The following is a 20,871-nucleotide window of genomic DNA, read 5'->3' as shown; positions in this document are numbered from 1 at the left end:
TAAAGAGGGCACTATAACTGAAAGTGATAATTCCTTTCTCTGCATGCCATGCACGGCAAATGAAATTTTCACCTGATCTCCCTTTCTCTTTCTCTCTTTTTGCCCGTTTTGTTCCGTCTTGTCCCGTCCTGCCTCCGATCTCTTTTTTTTCTTTTGCAGTCGATGCGAACGCTTGCTTTGCAATGAGTCTGTCCAGTGCCTGACCATGCCCCTGAGAATAACCTACTACTACCTCACCTTCCCCACCAACATCCCCATCTTCACCACCATCTTCCGCATGGGCCCCTCCCACACCGTGCCTGGCGATGACATCCACATTGCTATCACAGCTGGCAACGAGGGCGGCTTCTTCAGAACTGAGCAGATGCCCACTGGTGGTGTGATGTCAGTGGCAAAGCTCATCAACAAGCCAGAGGACTTTGAGCTGTCTCTGGAACTGAGGCTGCGCCGCTATGGCACAATCACTACATACCTGGCTAAAGTGCTGGTGTTTGTTACCCAGGAGGAGCCCAGAGTACCTTATAATCCCCTACTAGAATAAACAAAAGGGATTCATAGGTTTGCACAAGTTTTTACCCCCTTAAAATGGATGTGGCATATTAACTTAATCTCACTAAGAAATCAGAAAAATTGCAAAATGCATGCAAGAGTAAAGGATGGTGATGCAATATAGCCTGCTATATATTAATGATTACACAAGTTAAGTATAGTTAGAGCATGTACAGGTAAAAATATAATTCAAATTTTCATGAGTTTCTGGCAAGTGCAGGCCTTTCAGGGCTACTGCTGGTCCAAAACTATGGTACCGCTGTCCCCTTTATCTTGTCTGCTATTGAGGCTTTTTTCTACTACAGTTTTTTAAATGAATGAACTCAAATACTACTCTGTCTCCTAATAAATGCACATTAAACATGGCACATTATTTTTTTAATGACACTGTAAAATACATTAATCAGAAGGAAAAACAATCACAATTTGTAGTTGTATAGCATTACACACAATAAAGCTTTTGTTTTAAACAAAAAAACATGGATTATTATTCAGGAGTTTATATTAGGACCAACAGAATGCATCTTTTTAGGTGAGGCATTGTCAAAGAAGCCACTGTAGGTGGCGTTCTAGGTCAGTGTAACTCTCAAAATGGTAACAACCCAAGTCTGCCGACAACTGAGTGTAATTTGATGATGGTTGCATGATAAAGTCTGACATTTTGCAGTATTTTATGGTTTATGTGCTGGATGAACAGTTTTCTATTAAAACTGCAATAGAAATAACACATGTTCAAGTTAAAACCAGTGTTTGATAATGGTGCTTTGTGGGGTTTAATCAAATACAGCAAAGGGAGCAGTTGGAATGTGAGGCTAAGTCACAGATGGAGGCATGAAGATTTCCCCTCACAAAGTTTCATATTACTATTATTCCAGTAGTTTCAGAACATTGCGTATATTCTGTTTTGTCATTAAAAAAAAGTTCTTCAATTACAAGAAAGTGTTTTAGTATTTTAAACATTTTAGTGCTAAACAGCATTTATTAATGTTATTAGATGCCATTAAAGTTAATTTTCTTGTTTTTTTTTTAAAGGGTTTCCTGCATTATATCTGCAAACATATGTGCAAACCAGGCTGTATTTTTGTCTTTAACATTGGCTTAAAAAAACCTGTTAAAAATCGCAAACAGCAAAACCTTCAGTCACTAACTACACGTAATATATAAAGTACTTAGAGTGACTCTACTCTTTCAAATTCCAGTAAGCCAGACTGACACCAGACTTTGCATTGTTACTCCTGCTTCCCAAATGTCACTTACCATTACCAGTGATTTTTTTCGTGCACATCTCTTTAGCTCCCGTTGCACAGATTTCCACTGCATACTGCGGGTGCAAACCCCAACACAGACAGACAATTCCAAATGAAGGCTGAGTAAGTGACATGAGAAGAGATGCAGTGGGAAAGGAGAGGGGAAATGTGCACCAGCGGAGATTATAAATAGCTTGACATGCTGTGAGGGTGCTGCCTGAGCGGCTGTGGCTTTTAATAACTGTAAATGCAGATTTCTCAGGTTCCTCCTGTCCCGAACGTTTGGGCTAGTAAGGATGCACTTGGTCCCTGTTGGGGATAGCCTTAAAATAAGAGTCTAGTGGCGTACAGGAGTTTTTTCCTCCCCTTTTGACATTGAGTTATGGGGCTCTGGGCTCTGGCCGGTGGTCTGAACAATTTGCGGTACAGCAACATCACCGCGCACAAAATGAATGATGCCCTGCAGTGTTTGTGTTGGGGCGTTATCAATGTGCTGACTATAAATAATAATTACCAAAAAAATAAAAGGCCCTACACTTGACCAGAAGACTTTCATCCAAAAAAGTCTGTTTTTCTTTCTGGTCTGAGAATATTGGGGTTTTTTTCTCCTGGGCTGGGCCACGTGAGGCATGGGGACATGGAGAAGGCGCGCATATGTTCATGTGTGTCCAAGTGTGTGTGCATGAAATAAATGCACACATATTCACAAATGAAGACGTAGAAGTTTTTTTTGTTTTTACACTGAACTGTAATTACATTGAGCTGATGCCTCTGCTTTGAAGAGCCCATCTGAGTGTAAAAGGGTTAGGGTTGGGGGGGGGGGCAGTTCACTCTAGGTCATTGTCTTCTCATAAATTTACTCTCTACCCCAACAGCTTTCACCTCATCCTCTAGAGCCCCACTTGGGTCTTTCTGCAGCTCAGGCCGTGGTATTATAAACTAGGAGAACATTTTGTGGGTTTGGCCCAGAGCAGAGCAAAACCTGGACCCGCCGCTAATTGCTAATTACAAGCCCCTACCCAGTGGTGGCTTGACTTTTTGTCAGGGGCTTCTCTCCTCGCTCTCCATGAAAGGAGCCCTGCAACCCAAGCTTGGGCTTGAGCTTTGAGCTGCAGCAGATAGGTCCCCCGAGGAGCGCCAGAGATCCACGGGCATGACTCACAGTGTGGCTATATGGCTGCCATGCACATTAACTGGACTTATACATGACAACATGGATGTTTTCATAACCCAGTGTAACCGTGTACTGACTTGCCTCCTTTGTTAAACTCAAGCAAGGCTCAGCTTGAGTTTAACATCTTGAATGTCATAATCAAGGCTTTTATTTTGTTCCAAAAGTTCCCAAATGATCACAAGTTTTCAAACTCTTGATTTATGGGGTTGCTAATGCCTTAGAAACCTCTCTAAAAAAGCTGTCTTATGTAGCAGACAGGTAGTTAATAGTGATGTTTCAGGTGGCGTTAGCTTTAGGAGCCAGTAGAGGCACTCCAATCCCTCCGACCTGTCACTGATTAGTCTGTGGAATAAACAAAGCCCTAAATAATAGGATGAGAGCTGCCCTGGGGAGAGGCTGGGGAGTTGTCTAGTCATGTGGCTTACAATTTAGGAGTCTTTTAGAACACTCCCTTTCCCCATAAATCCTCCTCAAGAGATTATCTGATGTGAAGCCGGGGATGCTCTGCAAATCCAAATATTTTCCTGAGCAGGTTGTGGATCATTCTGTAAATGTAGTAATTCATTTCCCACACAGCTTGAAATAGTGGATCAGAAAGACATCAATGACAGCACAAGTCTCCACAAGCTACAAAGTTTGACTGTGGCATGAGCCTTAGCCATTGTTGGTTTATTATTCTTCCAAACCACATAGAATTTGAAGAATTTGATTGTTTTCTTGTGCCGAGCGCTACATTCAGTGCCCCTTCTGCCTCATTCAAATAGTGTTTGTGCAACAGCATCGCGCTGCCCTGATTTGTTCTAAGGTGGTTAGCTTTAAGAAAGCAGAACCTAAAAGGTCAGAGGCTGTGCATGTTTTCTTTTCCAATTATTTTTTGTTTTGTTTTTGGTGGGTAAGTATGTTTGTTCACTTCTTCAGAGCGGCGAGGCTTGAACGGTCTGAAGTTGTTCGCTGTGTAAAGTCCTGTCAGCCCAATAACATCGCCTGCGTTCTGGACCCCATGCACTCAGTGTCACACACCTTCATTTCCCTGCCTACTTTCAGAGAACTACCAAGGCCTGAGGGTAGGTACACGACTATTCTTTGAATAGTCACACAAAAGGTACATAATCCAGTAAATAAAGCACTAAACACAAGAGGGGTTTTTTCTATTTAAAGAAAAAGATTTTCAATGTGCCGATATCTTGTGGTCTCTGAAGCTAAGCGGTTGGCTGCTGTTTTATATACATATCTTCTTATTATTTTCATTCAGCATGTGTCCAAACCTCTTAACTGTCTCCAAACTGCTCAACCCGAGCTGTCTCTCTAATGTACTCATTTCTAATTCTGTCCTCCCTGCTCACTACCAACGCATTAGCATTTACAGCCCTGCCACATCCAGTTTGGCCTCCTGTCTTTTTGTTAAAGTCGCCATCACCAAAATATACATCATTTGGTAAACCATTCTTTTCATCTTTGCTGCTATTCTTCTGTCACAAAATTACCCCTGACACTTGTCTCCACCATGCCTCCCCTCTTCTCTTCATCTCTCATCTGCACTGTGCATTGGGTTGGACTGTGCATTGGCATTTAAACTCCACCTAAAATCTACCTTCACAATCTCCACTCCTTGCCTGTTCCCTTTTACACCTGTCTCCCTCTCATTCACACACATGTACTCTACTTCTACTGACTTTCATTTCCTCCTCCTCTCCTGTTTCATATATGTCACACAGATAGACAGTTGCCTCGGTCATAATAATAATAAAAAAAGACCTTAGCAGGTCTTTCAATCCAACCTCAGATGAACAACAACACATGCAGTACATTTGATTTAACAGCATGTGGCTGCTACTTACATGTATACCCTCTTAATTCCTTAGTTTTTCACTGCTTCTGCATTTTGGATTAATTTTTATGGAGTATAATGATTAATATGTCAAGTGTTTTTGTTCATATCATGTTGTTCTTGAATGATTTTAACACCTATTCTAAACCAGATGATTTAAAAAAAAAAATTAATATTATGTCTTGATACACTAAACTGTCAGAGGTGCTTTTTCTTTTTACCATGACTATAAATTTTTTTCTGGACTGGAAGAATTCCTTTAGCATCACCAAGTTTAAAAAATGTTTATCTTTCTTTCCAAATCTCATCTTTTTTTCAGTGTCATTCTTCTTCTTCTTCTTCTTCTTCTTCTTCTTCTTCTTCTTCTTCTTCTTCTTCTTCTTCTTCTTCTTCTTATTATTATTATTATTATTATTATTATTATCTTAATTTTATCTGCTTTAATCTCTGAGCTCCCATCAACTGCTTTCTGTACAGTTGCCAGAATCCGTACGGCTGCCTCTGACACCCAAATGAGCTTTTCCATGAAGTCCTCAGTGGAAGACAGTTTTAGCTGGCTTTCCCCAGAGAACTGCTGCCACATATGTAACAACTGTAATCATTTGCAGGTTGCGACAGCTGATAAGCATCTTTTGGCTGTCATGCAGTGTGTGTTTCAGACACAGCCGTTCTCAGTGTCACTTCTTGTCATTCCTCATATGTCCTGAATTGGAGTGTAAAGAACTAGTGCTAAAAATCCTTAAGGTTTCTCTGACTATCACGAACACAAGCACTGTCATCACACACTTTATTGTATTTCTTTAAAAAAAAATTAAATTCAGAAAAAACAACAGTTGGGACCGGCTTTGCACAGCAATCCCACTGTCTTAACTTCTTCTCCCTGAATAATTCATCAGAGATCGTCTTCCTGAGAACAACAGTGCCAGCCTACGGGTCCTATAACTTCGGGAGTTACGATGTCAAGTTTGACATCCTGGAGGGCAACGTGGACAACGCCTTCGACATCATCAAGCGAGTGGAGAATGGGCTGTATGTGGGTGAGTACAGGGTATTTTTTGCTTGTCTGGGTGAACCAATAGCACATTCAGACAAGAGTGACTTTAACGTGTAACACATACCACCCGATGGTCTCTGTGACTGGAAATTGCAATTTCTTTTTGACAAAGGAGGTGGTTTTTCTGACCTCATCTCATTTTGAAATATATATATCTATTTTACAACAAATCAAACGCACATGTGTGCATTTAAAAAGTGCAAGAACAAAACAGCACAAAAATATATTCACGATGAATGTATTGACATAAGTACATCTGACGCAGCTTGTTATGGTCGTTGCAGCGTGGTGGCATCATGTAGCTGTCATCGTCTTCACGGGGGCTCCTCGTGTCTCTGTGCTCGGCGAGCTGTCCTCTGAGTGGCTCTCTGAGACAGACAAAGGCCTGTTTCTGCCTGACCAAATATTTGGCATCGGTTTTCACAGTCTTGTGGTTAAGCAAAGTACCATTTAATTCACTTATCCATGGCTATGCTTATCCCAAAGATCATTATTTTCCACAATAAGTTATGGTGGCCTGAACGTGCAAGAATAGAGGGCATAAATCTACATTTGTGTGTTCGTATGCATGTGTGCATGATTAATTGCTGTTGACAGGCAATTCATCATAACTACCTGGTCAGTAGCTGCCACTATGCACAAAAAAAAAAAGGATTTGCACTGTTTCAAGTAGGAGCAGCAGATACCATCTCCAGCGGTGTGTAACAACAACAGATGTTTGGGTAGAAGCCATTGGTATACTTTAGTGTGGTGGTGACCCAAGGCTACTGGTGGTGTCTGTAGAGGAGCAGAACTGAGCCTTGGCTGAGGGAGGATGAGGGCGTTCTCAGCCCTGAGATGACACATTGTTGGACCTGCTTAGGTGTTTTTGTTTAGTTGGTGTGTTGAGATGCAGGCAGGGTTGGTAGATGAAGTATAGTTTCTTCCTTTTCTCCTTGTTCTTCTTCTCCGAGTGATGGATGAAGGGATGGCTTGTCAGTATGCACATCTGTCTTTAAAGAATTAAAGGGAGGGAAGGAGGAGGAGAGAGTGTGTGGCTGTCACTGGTTAAGGCCAGACTGGTGCGAGCACGCAAGTGTTCCTCTTTCATGCACTTGCAGAAACAGATGTGTACTTATCAAATACACCCAAAGACATGGGAGAGAAAAAAAACCAGTTTATCACCAGCAATAACTCACATAAATTCCTGTAAAACCAATTATAATTATATTGCACTGTCTTGCGAGTGGTGTATTTTTCTTGGAATGCACAACGGTGTAATTCTACATGAACGATAAGCTCTGTTTTGTAATGTGTCATCCACTGTGCACGTCTGTGTGCATGTGTATAAAGAGGGTTTAGGAGAAATTCCCTGTTTATAGCGGTGCTCATTTGCAGGGGCAGCGTGTGTTTGCGCGAGGGAGAGCAAAGAGAGCAAAAGCGTATGGAGAGAAAGACAAAGCGAGAGACTGCAGTTCAGTCAAAGAGGCCGGGAGAGAGAAAATATGTGCAGAAGTAATCCTGGGCGCTGTGCTTCATGTGGTTAAATGTATTGTTCCATTTCCCTGCACTAGGCCTCAGTGTCTCGCCGAGCATTAGAGCACTTAAACTGACGACCACATGAAAGGCCTGTTTGTGAGGAGCCACTTCTCTCCCAAACCCATTGGATGCTTATTGGATGCAGCTCTTGCATGTTAGCACCAGTTGCCCATCACGTATCCAAATTGAGGCCCTGCGCACTGGAGCCTTTGGTCACTGACTACTTGCTGTGAAGTGTGGTGTCCATGGTGTGATGAAGGCCCTCTTGGTTTTATTTAGTGGGTTGTGCTGCTGGTGCTTTGGCTCGCAGATGCAGCTGTTGCATAACCATTGTGAGGCTAGCTGACGTGTCACTTAAGGAAGCTTAGTTTCCAGTATCTCCAGTGTGTCTCCAACAGTGGTATTACAGCTTGGTGGGATGTGAAGAGTAGCAGACATTGAGGCTCCACTAATGAACAAGTGTGTGAACTCAAACTGACTTCGGTCATTATTTTTGGCCACTTTTTGTGTTATTGAACGGGACAAAAGAGGCAATTAGCAGTCCACAGAATCTGTTGCTAACTCGAAAAAAAGTGATTCTTAAAAAGGTCTGATTGGCTGCTGCTCTTTTCCCTTTCACTCCCTATTTTAAAACCCATCAACTTTAAAAGCGCGCACATGCATGCGGTGTAGCCGTAGACATATGCACGGACGCATACACGCGCAAGCACACACACGCACATGTACAGCACTGGCTGAGAACACACCACAATGTAAGAACCACACCGCTCTTTCATAGTTCCCGGTCATCCATCACTGGCTTCAACAGCTCTGTCACATCTGGATAACAACCCTGATGCATCTGTGCAAACAAAGACATCCCTCAGCACTTGGAAAACATAATCACAACCAATCAGACGTGGACAAATTCCCAGGATGACCACAGCAGTAGCGCAACAGCGACCACACAAAGAAACATCTCTTCAGGTAGACAAACACCAGATTCTCCAAAGTGTTTTATTTGTCACCCGTCAAAAAGTGTTGGAAGCAGTCATTGATTTTGATTAGGGGCAGGTTGTTTGAGTCGGGTTGATGACGGGGTGATTGACTCTGGCAGTCAGCGGGAGGGTAGATGAATCCTGCTTTTAAAAACACTGGCTCGGTGGCTTCAGCTGGAAGCACGAGCGTGGTTTGAGGTGTTAATAAAATGCTGGTAGTTCCCTTGTTTGATTGTCTACCAGCGAACTATCATCCAAGAATGGTCATGCTTTTTCTATCACCACGTATCAAGGCCAGCTCAGAGAGCATGGAAGCGTTCTTTTGATTTTAACTGTTACTGAGAAGGCTTCTCTTCATGTGACCGCTTTAACTATAAGTAACTATACATTCAGCCACAGCTCTTATGCTATGCAATCTCCACTTTCAGTTGACACAGCCAAACCCCTGACCAGGATCCTTGTGTGTAAATCCAATGTACAACACAATCAGTAGCCAACCATTGAATGAACCAGTCACCACACATTTAGTCATGCCTTGGATTTGTTCAAATGACTCCTCTTCATGAGTAATTATTTGTCATGGAAGGATTTTAATGTGCCATTAATCATTGCTGTCTGCATTTCTTCTTCTTTTAAGTTGGAAAAACAGATTTTATTGTGTAGTATTGATGTTTATCTTGCTGGATGGCAACAGATTACGTAATGACTTTGTTTATGAATCACAGCCATGATGTAGAGAATCTGTGAGTTTGAGACGCTGGGGCTAAATTCCATTCCAGTTTGAAAGGCAGGTGGAAATATGCCTTAGTGGTTTATACGATGTCCAGAGATAAATATCTTTCGCACTCCCATTGGCACGATGTTGGCAGCAAGCGAGGTAGCCATGGACAAAGCGCCTCTGTGCAGGTAGTCGTGGTCTTCGATGCTGCCGTCCACAGTGACTGGCGGAATGTGAACCTTCTGTGTGAGACATGACCGCCTCTGAGCCAGTGAAGCCTGCAGCTCTAGCTTGTGGCTGTTGCTGGTGAGAAGCTGAGGACAGCTGTGGAGATAAGCAGACAACACGCCGCTCTGCTTCGAGCGAGGCTGTTATTTGGCTGGATCTTTACACGGCCCACCAGAGTGCGCCAAGCCCACGAAGAATCCCTGTCGGGAGATTACAGTATGGCTAATCAAAACACGTTCTCCTCCACACAGTAATCCCACAATCAAACACACAGCGCTCCGCTCGGGTGGTCCACCGCATTCAAATGTACTGATGAAGAGATAGCGATGCAGCAATGTCAAGCTCACACAGACATTCTGCGTACCCAGTCAGTAAGTCAAGTTACCAAGACACTGGTGTGAACACATATAGTACACATTGCTCGCAATAAAACTGTCGCAATAATTCATTATGATACACTTATCTCCCGTGCTTTGGTGATCCATTTAATTTACACTCATCATTACTCTTTGCTTTCCAGCACTGTGTTTTTAAGAAAAACCAACTGTGTTTAGTTAACCACTCAATTCCCAAAATTAATGCCTGTTTTTAATCCATGCTCATGATGTGACTTGCCCAGATAGATAGCAAAGTGCGCTAAAAGCTCATGAACACGCTGTATACTTCAGTTCTAATGCATGATAAAGTGCAGTGATTTAAAATGCAAACAGGGCAGTTTTTCCTCACATACGCTTTTATCCATTTAGTCTACATTCAAGTCTATTTTATGCCCCTGAGCTATGGTTTTTCGCTTTGAAAGGTCAGTTGTAATGTAGTGCAAAGGTTGTGGTAAAGATAATGGTGCATGTTATGTCATCTCAGCTGCTCTGGCCCACAACTGCTAAAACAGAAAGTCCAAGAAAAGAACCAACCAGTTCCCTAAGGCCACTTCAGTGATGTCACAGCCCATGCGTGCCACTGTCCAACAGTGAATCACTGTTAATTGGCCTTAAAATACCAAGCCACACAGACATGGATGGGGTATACATGGGTCCCACTCCCTCTTTGGAGTGGTCAGAGTTGTGTTTGGACAGCCTGACCTGAGTGGCCATCAGTGCACCAGTCAGAAGATAAATACAAAGTCAGACCCTGAGGGGTCTGTACGCTGTCTTCGTACAGTTGATTATCCTGCCGCGCCGGGACATTTGAATGTATTATATTTCAGCCAAACTGAAGGGTTATCAAAACTGAAATTGCTTGTTTTACTAATGGGGTAACAAGGGAGCTAGTTAGCAATTTCTTTGGCTTGCCTTCGAGTTTTTATGGAGAAAACCTTTCAGGCAGTAAAAAAGAGTTATTGAAAAAGAAACCACTCTTTGCTCTGTTTATACAAATGCCAGCAGCTGTGAATCAGTAAGAGATGCACTTGGTACATCAGTGAGAGATCCGGATGATCTCACAGTTACTACAGTGAGGGTGCTCAAGAATGTCCTCCAGTACCCTCTTTGTATACTGGAACTTTGTACAGCACCTGGATGCTCTCCAGGGGTTTCACTGCAGTGAGCATGCATAGCACCACAACCAGCATGTCATTATACAATACTGCGGTGAAGCCAATGCATACTTTTCATTTGTCTCTGGTGTTAAACCCGTTCATTTTGGATTTTGTCATACACTTCCTTGCTGAGTTGTAGAAACCAGAAAACCCCGAAATTGTACTGTTTACATGTAACCCTTCAATATTGCAGACCTCGTGGCCATGAAGGATGGCATTTGCTTCACTTTGTTTTGGGGGCAGCGTCTCTGCTACTACTATGTGTTTATTTAGGACTGTTTTCTTCATGGGAGGCTACTTTATTGTGTGGTGGGATGCTTCTGGGGAGTGGACAAACTGTACAGCTGTTAGGGTTTAGTGTGATGGTGGCTGTTAAAAACCAGTGGGGTCACCTTTGCACCCTGCGGCAGATACTTCAAAGAATTGGAAAGACACCACAAACTTTTCCGGCATTACTTTGCAACTTTGCAACCCAGTCACAGGGCATGCTGTCAGCTGTAGAGGTTTGAAAACCTTCCCGTCTTTATTTATATGAATCTCAGGTGGCATTGCAGCAAATCAAAGTCAACCTGTTATGTGGATGTTGGCCCTTTGCCTTATAGCTTGGAAGAAATGTTAAAGATGCGTATGTGGTTGTGGTTTCACCTCAGGTTCGCTGTGAGTGCGTTGAGGCCCAGCTGTTAGCTGATGCTTTGCCTTCACTGAGGATACCACTGTGCTTTTGATGGGAAGCTCACGGAAACACAAAGTCATCATGTTGGGATTTCGCTGAGGCTTCCGAGAGGTCATGTAAAACGACTATGGTATCACGCTACTTCGTGCAGAGTTGGGCGCTTAAGCCCACAGTATAATGACATAATGACCCTTTCTTGTCCTCAAGGTTCACAAAAAATAGTTCACATGAGGTGTGCAAGATAACTGTGGCACATCTTATATAGATGAACATATATAGGATTAAAAGAAATTCCAAAATCTGAAGTGAGGAACCCTGAACCATGGTTCATGTTTCTTTTCAAATGCTCTGAGAAAACTGAAGGATTTGGACGAGCCATTGCAAAAATTCCGGACAGCACACTTTTGCACTCTGCATGTGCTAATTAGACCACAAACAAATTTACAAAACTCTAATGGGGCCGACACACATACCACATAGCCTTGTTTAGATGCCCTAAATAAATTTTAGTTTAGTTTAGTCTCTGTGTTTTTGTTATTTATTTATGTGGTAAGATTTTTTTTGTTTTACTTTTCACGGAAACCATCCTCTGGAGTTTTAATGGAAAACTTAACCTCAGCTGGCCCTGATTATAAGTGTTTAGCCGTAATTAGATATAGGCCACAATTAATGCAATAATAACATTTTTTAAAAATGCCCTTAATGTGGACTTAAACCCATCTGTCCTTGCGGTGGTCCATATTGTGCTCATAACAACTTACTCATCTTCATTGCATGATTGCTCATCCCAGGACGGAAGCTTTTGATCAGATCTCGTTTGATTTAAGCAAATGAGCAAAGAATGAACCTTTGCACTGATTAACTCCACTGGCGTTGCATGCCATCTCAGCTGGCTTATGTCTGAAAATAATTTTCCGACTCAAAATCCAATCTCTTTTTCCATGTCAGTTATTTTCTTAATATTGCAGCTGTTGTTAGGTTTAAGAAAAGGTTAGTTCTCTCTGACAACGCTAATGGTTTGGAAACAATAAAATCTCAGACCCGGGCCCCTTTAGTGTCACTACGCAACAGAATCCCAAAACACCAAAACAAGGGGCAACCCTGGTAGAAGTGGGCCCCATTCCACACTTCTCCAAGTGCTTATCACCAGAATCTGCTGGAATCTGTTGTGTGCCCACATTCCTGGCTCGGAGAAGGACAAGAGAGCAAAATAAAGTGACAGAGAGAAGGAGAGACGCCAGTCTAAGTTCCTATAGCTTGCCCCTCCCAGAGTTAAAGATCGATTCCTGGAGAAATGCCTCCATGGCTGTATCGCGTGACTGCAACTGCTCCCCTCCATCAAACACATGGGACTCATTTAGCCTTGTGGGCCACAGTGATGGTGCCACAAACGCCAGCCCCCCTCAGGAAGGGAAGAGAAGGGAGGGAAAAAAAGGCGAATATGTGAGTGGGGGGCCATCATACAATGCCAGTGTCCCACAGGACCCAGTGCATGGCTCATAATGGATCATCATTTGCCCTGTAGTGAATGACAACCAAATGGATTTTACTGCCTTTTTTTTTTTTACAAGTACCACAGGAAAGAGCCTCATAATTCATAGTGATCTAGGCAGTGATCTGTCATTTTGATCCATGCTGAGTTAAACTCTTGAGTCATCCTACTAAAGGCTTTAACATGTTACTGACTCAGATGAGTATGAGAAGCAGAAGTAAATGGGGAAAAAGAAAGAGGGCGGCTGAAGGTGTGATAGGAGGACAGTGTGGTGATTGTGCTGCCTGACTATACCACCGATAGCTGTTCAAACAGGCCAGAGCTGAAATGTCCCCAGCCCTCTGCAGAGAAAAGTCTGTTGACAGCTTGTGTAAACACTGGCATTTTTCCCCCCTCTAATCGCATGTTCACTTAAAAAGAGCACCCAATGAATTCCATGGGGATTCAGTAATGCTCTGTTGCAGTATGTTTATTCTTCCATCTGTTTTACCATGATATCACTGTGTCTTCTGTTTATGGGGTTGTTCATTGGCAGATCTTTGGCTCATTAACAGCAAAGGTTATTTGAAACTCATCTAAATTGATCAGCTGATGCCAAAAAAGTAGGGAAACGCATTTTAAGCAATAAATGCTATTCAGTATTCATTGATGATTACTTCACTGTTCTTTAAAGATCGACCCAACTTCCAGCCTCCACTCTATTCTCAATGACATAGTTTTGATAGAGTTGTGATATGTTAGCTTTGCGTGCGGTGGTTTGAACTGTGCCTCATTTTACTTTGTTATTCAGAACTTTTCATTTGCTATAGTGATCTTTAACTATACATATTTGTTTCTACAGTAGCATCTATTACCATCATGGTGTCTGGTAGTTAACATGCTCTGTTTTTAATAGGTTTGCTGGTCAATATCTAGGCCAAAATCTCAAGACAGAAAACAAGTCACATATACACTTTATAATTTATTAATCGTTGCATTGTGAGAGAAAAGGAGGGAGAGAACATAGAATCTCTGCATATTCAGTTTGACTTTTTGTTTTGAGTTGACAGGCCTGATTGCACAGACAGTGAAGAATAGAGCTAAAAAACTCCCAAATCTGTTGCTCAAAAGCCTGATTAATGAACAGTTAAATATTTCCTACTGAAGAAACATCTATTGATTCATCCCTTTTTTGTGGATGGATCAATAGATCTCAGTCAGTGGATGGTAAAACATAAGGTATACCCTAGACGTGGAAGTTAACAATCTAGCACACTGGACTGTGGGCAGAAATTTTTTACTACATTTTACTACAGGGAATAGTGTACACCATTAGTAGAAAATGCACTGGCTGGTTTGAAATATATTTATCTGATAGATTCCCATTTTTTTGTATAAAAAAGTCTTCTTCACAAATGAAATCTAGTCATGGAGTTCCACAAGGTTTTGTGCTGGGTCCAATAGTTTTCATTTAATACATAAAACCTTTAGCAGATATAAAAAAAATACTACAAAGTTTGTGTCGTTCAAATGATAGTCATCTTTGTTAATGAAGCCAAACGGCACAAATCAATTATTTAAACTGCAGACATGTCTTAATCACACAGGAAGTGATTTGCAGTGATGGGGTGAGCCCCAGATAGTAGATACTTAATGATATTCTCTGACTGCGAGTCCCAACAAAAAATTAACCACTGGCAATGCAAACTGAGTGAGTCCTGAATTAAAACTTTCTCAATTTGAAGGGAAGGAGTTGAACCCACTACCTGTGAGAGCAAATAATATCATTGATTAGATCAGATGATTCTGCTCACACCACGTGACCGGGCTGTGGTCGACTCCTTTGTCACGTGGTGTGAGCAGAATCATCTGCAGCTCAACGTGGCAAAGACCAAGGAACTGATCGTGGACTTCAGGAAGACCAGGAAACACTTGACCCCTGTTTCAATCCAGGGGGTCAGTGTTGACATTGTGGAGGACTATAAATACCTTGGAGTACACATTGACAATAAACTGGACTGGGCTAAAAACACCACAGCACTTTACAGGAAGGGCCAGAGTCGTCTCTATTTTTTGAGGCGACTGAGGTCCTTCAACATCTGCCAGAAAATGCTGAGGATTTTCTATGAGTCTGTGGTGGCCAGTGCGATCCTCTATGCTGTTGCATGCTGGGGGAGCAGGCTGAGGGTCGCAGATGCCAACAGACTTAATAAACTGATCCGTAAGGCCAGCAATGTTGTGGGGATGGAGCTGGACTCCCTCAAGGTGGTGTCGGAGAGGCGGATGCTGTCCAAGATAAAGACAATGTTGGATAACACCTCCCACCCACTCCATGACATGCTGGTCAGTCACAGGAGCTCGTTCAGTGAGAGACTGAGATTACCGAAAAGCACCACTGAACGACACAGGAAATCATTCCTGCCTGTGGCCATCTCCCTGTACAACGCATCCACTTAACACACTGTTTGCTGCTACAACTACACATGTTTCTTTTCCAGCTATTTATTTATAAGTGACTTATGTATGTATGTATGTATATATATGTATATATTGTACTATTCTTAGTTAGCGTATTGTCTGTCTTGTCTTAATGTTGGTTTAAAATGGAGCACTGTAACAAAAAATAATTTCCCCCAGGGATCAATAAAGTATTCTGATTCTGATTCTGATTCTGATTAACACATGACAGTTGATTGACTTATACATTAGAGGGTTATATAACCAGGGAACCACAGAATTGCTTCCTGTGTACATGTCCCTTTAAAAAACATAAAAACCTATGTTGTTTTAAAGTTATAAATCCAGACAAATTAACAAAGTTTTATACTACTGTGAGGAATCTTGGAGTCATTTTTGTATAGGATATGACACATTAATCAAATATCTAGGTCTGCCTCCTTTCGTCTACACAGTTTTGCTAAAATTTGGAAAATCCTGCTGTAATACTACTCTTTCTAGGCAGGACTATTGTAATTCCTTATCATCAGGATATTTTAAAGATCCAAAGTACCCCAGTGAGAGCACTACTAGAAGGAAAGATTATACATCTCACATACTGTATTAGCTTCTCTTCACTGACTTACTGTTAAATCCTTTTTGTTACATATAAAGTCCTGAATGATCCTACCTTAAAGACCTCATAGTATTATACTATCCCAATAGACCACTTCAATTTCAGGCTGCTGGCTTACTAATGTTTCCTAGACTTTCCAAGAGTAGAATGGGAGGCAGTTTTCAACTGTTCGCCCTGTGTCCCATGGAACCAGCTTCCAGTTTGCATTTGGGAAAGACACAAGTCAAGTCAAGTGGCTTTATTGTCATTCCAACCACGTGCAGTGTTACAGTACACAGTGAAATGAGATAACGTTCCTCCAAACCATGGTGCCACATATGACATATAACAGACAATAAGCACCGGAGTACTTAAGGTGCAATGTGCAAAAATTGCAAACAAAACAAAACAAAGACAGTGCAACACCATACAGAACAGAATGATACAGACACAAGACAGTGCAGACACAACAGTGCAATAGAAATGTGCAAAAGTCTGAGAAGTATGCAAAAAGCAACTTGATGTATGAAGGTGTGTGTGCTCAGGATGCTCTCTATAGTCCCTCTGTAGAAGGTGGTGAGAATGGATGGTGGGAGATGGGCTTTTCTCAGCTTCTGTGGGAAATAGAGATGCTGTTGGGCCTTCTTAGTTATGGAGCTGGTATTGAGGGGCCAGGGGAGGTTCTCCCCCAGGTGGACACCAAGGAATTTGGTGCTCTTGACAACTCTTCACCAGTCCATTAGCTGTTGCACCTCCTCTCTGTATTCTGACTTGTTCTTGCTGATGAGACCCACCACAGTCGTGTCATTGGCGAACTTGATGATGTGGTTCGAATTGTGCATTGCTGCACAGTTGTGAGCAGAGTTAACTGTACTTTTAAATTAGGTTTAAGACTTTGATTTTTGATAAAAACCTATGGGTTAGAAACTTAAAGGTTTAGTCTGCTAAGGGACTTCCCTCAGCTTTCAGGTTCTACCCTCACCCCTGAACAAGTCATGACAGATGGCTGGCCCTCCTTGATCATGGTTCCACCACATGTCTCTTCCTGTTAAAAGGGAGTTCCTCCTTCCTACACTTGCCAAGTATTTGCTCATAGGGGATTGTCTGATTGTTGGGTTTTCTCTATAATAATATTATAGGGTCTTTATCTTACAATATAAAGCATCCTTGAGACAACTGTTTTTGTAAATTAGTAGTTTATAAATTCAATTTTGATTAAACTTCATGTCCTAAGACTCTAGATGTGTATAACCATAGTATGCTGCAAATTCAGTTATTGAAGTTGGAAGAAAATAAGCTTGAAACTCAAAAATATGTTCTAAGCTATTATGCAACCTGTCTAGACAGATAATTTAAGGATATGCAAGACTGACAGAGCTATCAGACATGTGAAATTAACGACTGAAGAATGGCTAGTTAAAGCAAGCTGTGACTAGCTTGTGACTACATGTTACTGTCTTTTCACTTTTGCTGGTAAATTACAAATACAATCACAAACTGTCCTTAATTGTAGTGAGGTAAGAGCAAACACTTTGATCCTCAACACTATAAACCCAAACTATCCAGAGCTAGATATCACTAGGGTGAACAAAGAAACCATATTTAAAACACACAGAACTACATTAATAAAGACAAAAAGACTCCACAATGACAACAGTTTCTTTGAGGAAAATTATTCTGACTGATTGTAGTTCCTTAAGCTAACCAACTCTCAAGCTTCTGAACAAAATAATTCTTTTTTTGTTTATTGAGATTATTGAGACATGTCATGATACAACAAGTAGTCTTGCTTAGCACGGATCTACACATTTAGCCATACTACTTTTTCTCATTCATCTTTGTCTTTTCCAGGTATTGTTCGCCAGGTGAAGCCTCTGATTGGTCCAGCGATGACAGTACTCAAGCTATCTATGCGCAACCTGACAATTCAGGGCGACTCTGGCCATAACATCGTCAACGTCCATGTGTTTGTCTCAGAGTTTTGGTTCTGAAAATGTCAAGATTTTACCAACAATCACAATATAAGACATCCATTGTCAACACTGTACACATTGGTTTTGTTATATCAATGGACATATCAGTGTTGAGGTTTTAATGTTATGTGTTGACTATGGAATTGCTTTTGACTGTTGCTGAGATGAAATGCTCCTAGCTGCTTCTGAAAAGAGCAATACACTTTGTTTTGATGACAAGCTCAGCATTATGTGCACAAATATGAAGAAACTTTATATTTTAAAAAGACTTTTTTAATTGAACGTGCATGCATTTGGAGAGGCCCTTAAAGGATATGGGGATTACATTCAGCCATACTCTTTTCATGATGTTTAAGCCTCTGTTTTTAAAACACCTACCTTTCCTTTCCTACTGTGCACAAACTTTTTTAAAGGAATAAACATTATTTTTTTTGTTACAGTATTTGTTATATCTGTTGTTTTTTCCTGATAACATTTGAAGACCAAAATTGTTTGTTATTTTAACAGCTTTGGTTCAGTCCTTTTTCCTATCCTTCATCATGTTTGGCATTGACATACCCAACACAGTTTTAATGTAAAACAAGGTATGCAATGCAAAGTAATTTCAAATTGCTTTACTACCTTAACATAGTATACCAACTGTAGTATAAATATTATTTGGGCTCATGTCATTCAAAGGCTCACTACTGGCTGTTTTAATACAAGTAATCCATAAATGTTAAGATCTCAGAAACAGATGTAAAGACTGAAATAAAATATATTATAAGGCAGAATTCACACATGGAGATGAAATTGACAACAGTATAAAGATGTCAGGATTTACAAGCTAAAACTGGAATTAAACAAAACAAAAAAATTCAAACCTTGTATCCTGATGGCTCAGAATAGTGAAGAAATATTTTAAATGTAAGCATATGTGAAATGTATTTTTATCACATTAGTGATCCTTTATAATTTTGCCTAGAGTGCCATCGTCATTACAAGTACTAAAGTTGATTTTGAGCATTCAGACATATCAGTACTTGTGATCTTTTTGCAGTTTAGAAGTTGGGAAATGTAAGATTTTCCTACATGGCAAAGTAACAATAGGAAACAAGGTGATAGCAACACTTAAAGGCCAGAGTCACTTGAACCCATGTAACTGTATTTTTAATTGTGCCTGACAAATTATGTTTAAACCAGATATTCCCTCTTCAGACAATACTAAGGATGTTGGGATGGGTGAGAGGCTCATCTCAGACAGAAAAAAGCTGAATATGTGTAAGCGACAGTCCAGCTATCAGACTGCAATGTGGCCAGGGCCAGTTAAAGACTTCAAAGAAAACAGAGGATGGGGCACATACATCAGGATCTAAAGTCTGTGATAGATTTTAAGGCTCTACTGAAGGGGAGGAGGGGGAATCCTCTTCAGAGGAAATAGAGGGCAGCAGGTTAATCTTGTGGTCAACATGAAAAGAAAGAAGAAATGCAGTGTGCCTGTGGATGTGAGTGCATGTGCATGTGCACAACGTTAAGCTATACTCTGAGCAAATGGTTAATGCATGCATTGTAACTGTTTTATTTCTGGATGACATATAAGTGAGTAGCCTGACTTTTTTTTGTATGGCCTTATTTGGAGAAGAGGTGGGAATAGCTGGAAGTAAATGATGAAACAATGTGAACTGCTGTGATGACAGATGATAATAGATGTCCACATGTTCGGCTTTTCTATAGTGCATACCAAAATCCACAAAAAACCACACACACACATTGTAAGGATGTAAACAGCTGGAAACGAACAGCAAAAAGCTGTATAGTCAGACTGTGTGGGAGGACATTACCCAGAAAAGGCCTGGCTTGCTCTGAAGCTCCACTGTAAGAAAGACTGGGGCAGCAGTCCCTAGCAAAGTTACCAAACCACATACATGTGTGGGGACAAATGAGCAAATATCTTCTGCCAAATTCTTCATCCCAAGCCAAGAAGGAGCTGCTTGCAATGGAGACCTACGGTATGACTAAACCAAGTGGGCTTGAGTAGACGTAATGGCAGGAGAGCAGACCGGTGTGTGTCTGCACTGTTTGTTTGTGTACTCTACTGTGGCACAATGGCGGTCAGAGCTCTCAATACAAGTGGTCATGGTGGTGTCTGGCTCAGAGAAGACAGGGTATGGGGCTGATGGGAGTCTAGCCCAGGGGCTGGTGTGGCAGGCTGATCCCAGACAGAGACCAGAGGACCTCTGCAGGCACGTGCTCAGCCGACTCCTGCACTCACCCACTCCCTCTTTTTCCTGGCGTCCTACAACAGCTCTGACCGCAACACATGTTATAGGATATAAGTGAGCTCTTTTAATACATTTGTGGGTATTTATTTTTTTCCTCTATTTTACAAACCACCGTTCCTCTTTGCCATAAACACAAAAATGTTTCTTTTAGGTGGGCACTACCAACTTGCTATGCTTCCCCCCCGTCCCTCAGATGTTCATCTCTTTAGAACATTTTCTATTCACAGAGATAATGAGTTAATAACAACTGTAATGTAATTGTAAATTAACTGTATTTAATTGATGCATATTTTAATCCAATCTTAGCTCAAGTTTTATCTGTAACAGTTTTAAATATGCAAAAGCCAAAAATGAATTACAGTTATCTACCTCTATTGATAAGAACTTATTTCTAAATATGTCACATGAATTTGCCAAGTGGTGTTTCTTGTGAGTCCAATAGATGGCAGACACATACAACACAACACTGCACAGTCAGGGAATCCTACAAAGATCCTTGAGTAAATGTCACCTTGCATTAAAATATCAGAAACAACCAACTAACTGCATCTTTTTTCTATCTTTCAGCTAAAAGTCAAACAAAAATAGTGTACTTAAACCTATGTCCATCTTTC

At 41.3% G+C, this 20,871-nt stretch overlaps 1 protein-coding gene across 2 annotated transcripts in view; it reads left to right on the top strand.

Annotated features, from left to right (window-relative positions):
- The window catches only part of fbln1 (fibulin 1), a 32,906-nt gene extending 14,499 nt beyond the window's left edge, over positions 1-18,407 (top strand). The window contains exons 15-17 of one of the 2 annotated variants that reach the window (XM_085412736.1): positions 3,889-4,034; positions 5,695-5,835; positions 17,875-18,407. In XM_085412736.1, the coding sequence (XP_085268862.1) occupies positions 3,889-4,034; positions 5,695-5,835; positions 17,875-18,014 (427 nt within the window). In that variant the 3' untranslated portion in view covers positions 18,015-18,407. Of the gene's footprint in view, positions 1-159; positions 1,561-3,888; positions 4,035-5,694; positions 5,836-17,874 lie in introns of those variants that run through there. The other variant, XM_085412737.1, reaches the window with a different exon arrangement.
- The last annotated feature ends 2,464 nt before the right edge of the window (positions 18,408-20,871 follow it).

The sequence above is a fragment of the Rhamphochromis longiceps genome, linkage group LG7 (assembly GCF_057381845.1).
Source record: "Rhamphochromis longiceps isolate RC_006_pf linkage group LG7, R_longiceps_female_GT1.1, whole genome shotgun sequence".
Classification (NCBI taxonomy): Eukaryota; Metazoa; Chordata; class Actinopteri; order Cichliformes; family Cichlidae; genus Rhamphochromis; species Rhamphochromis longiceps.
Note: the sequence above shows the minus strand (reverse complement) of the source record. Positions and strands in the feature narration are given on the sequence as shown.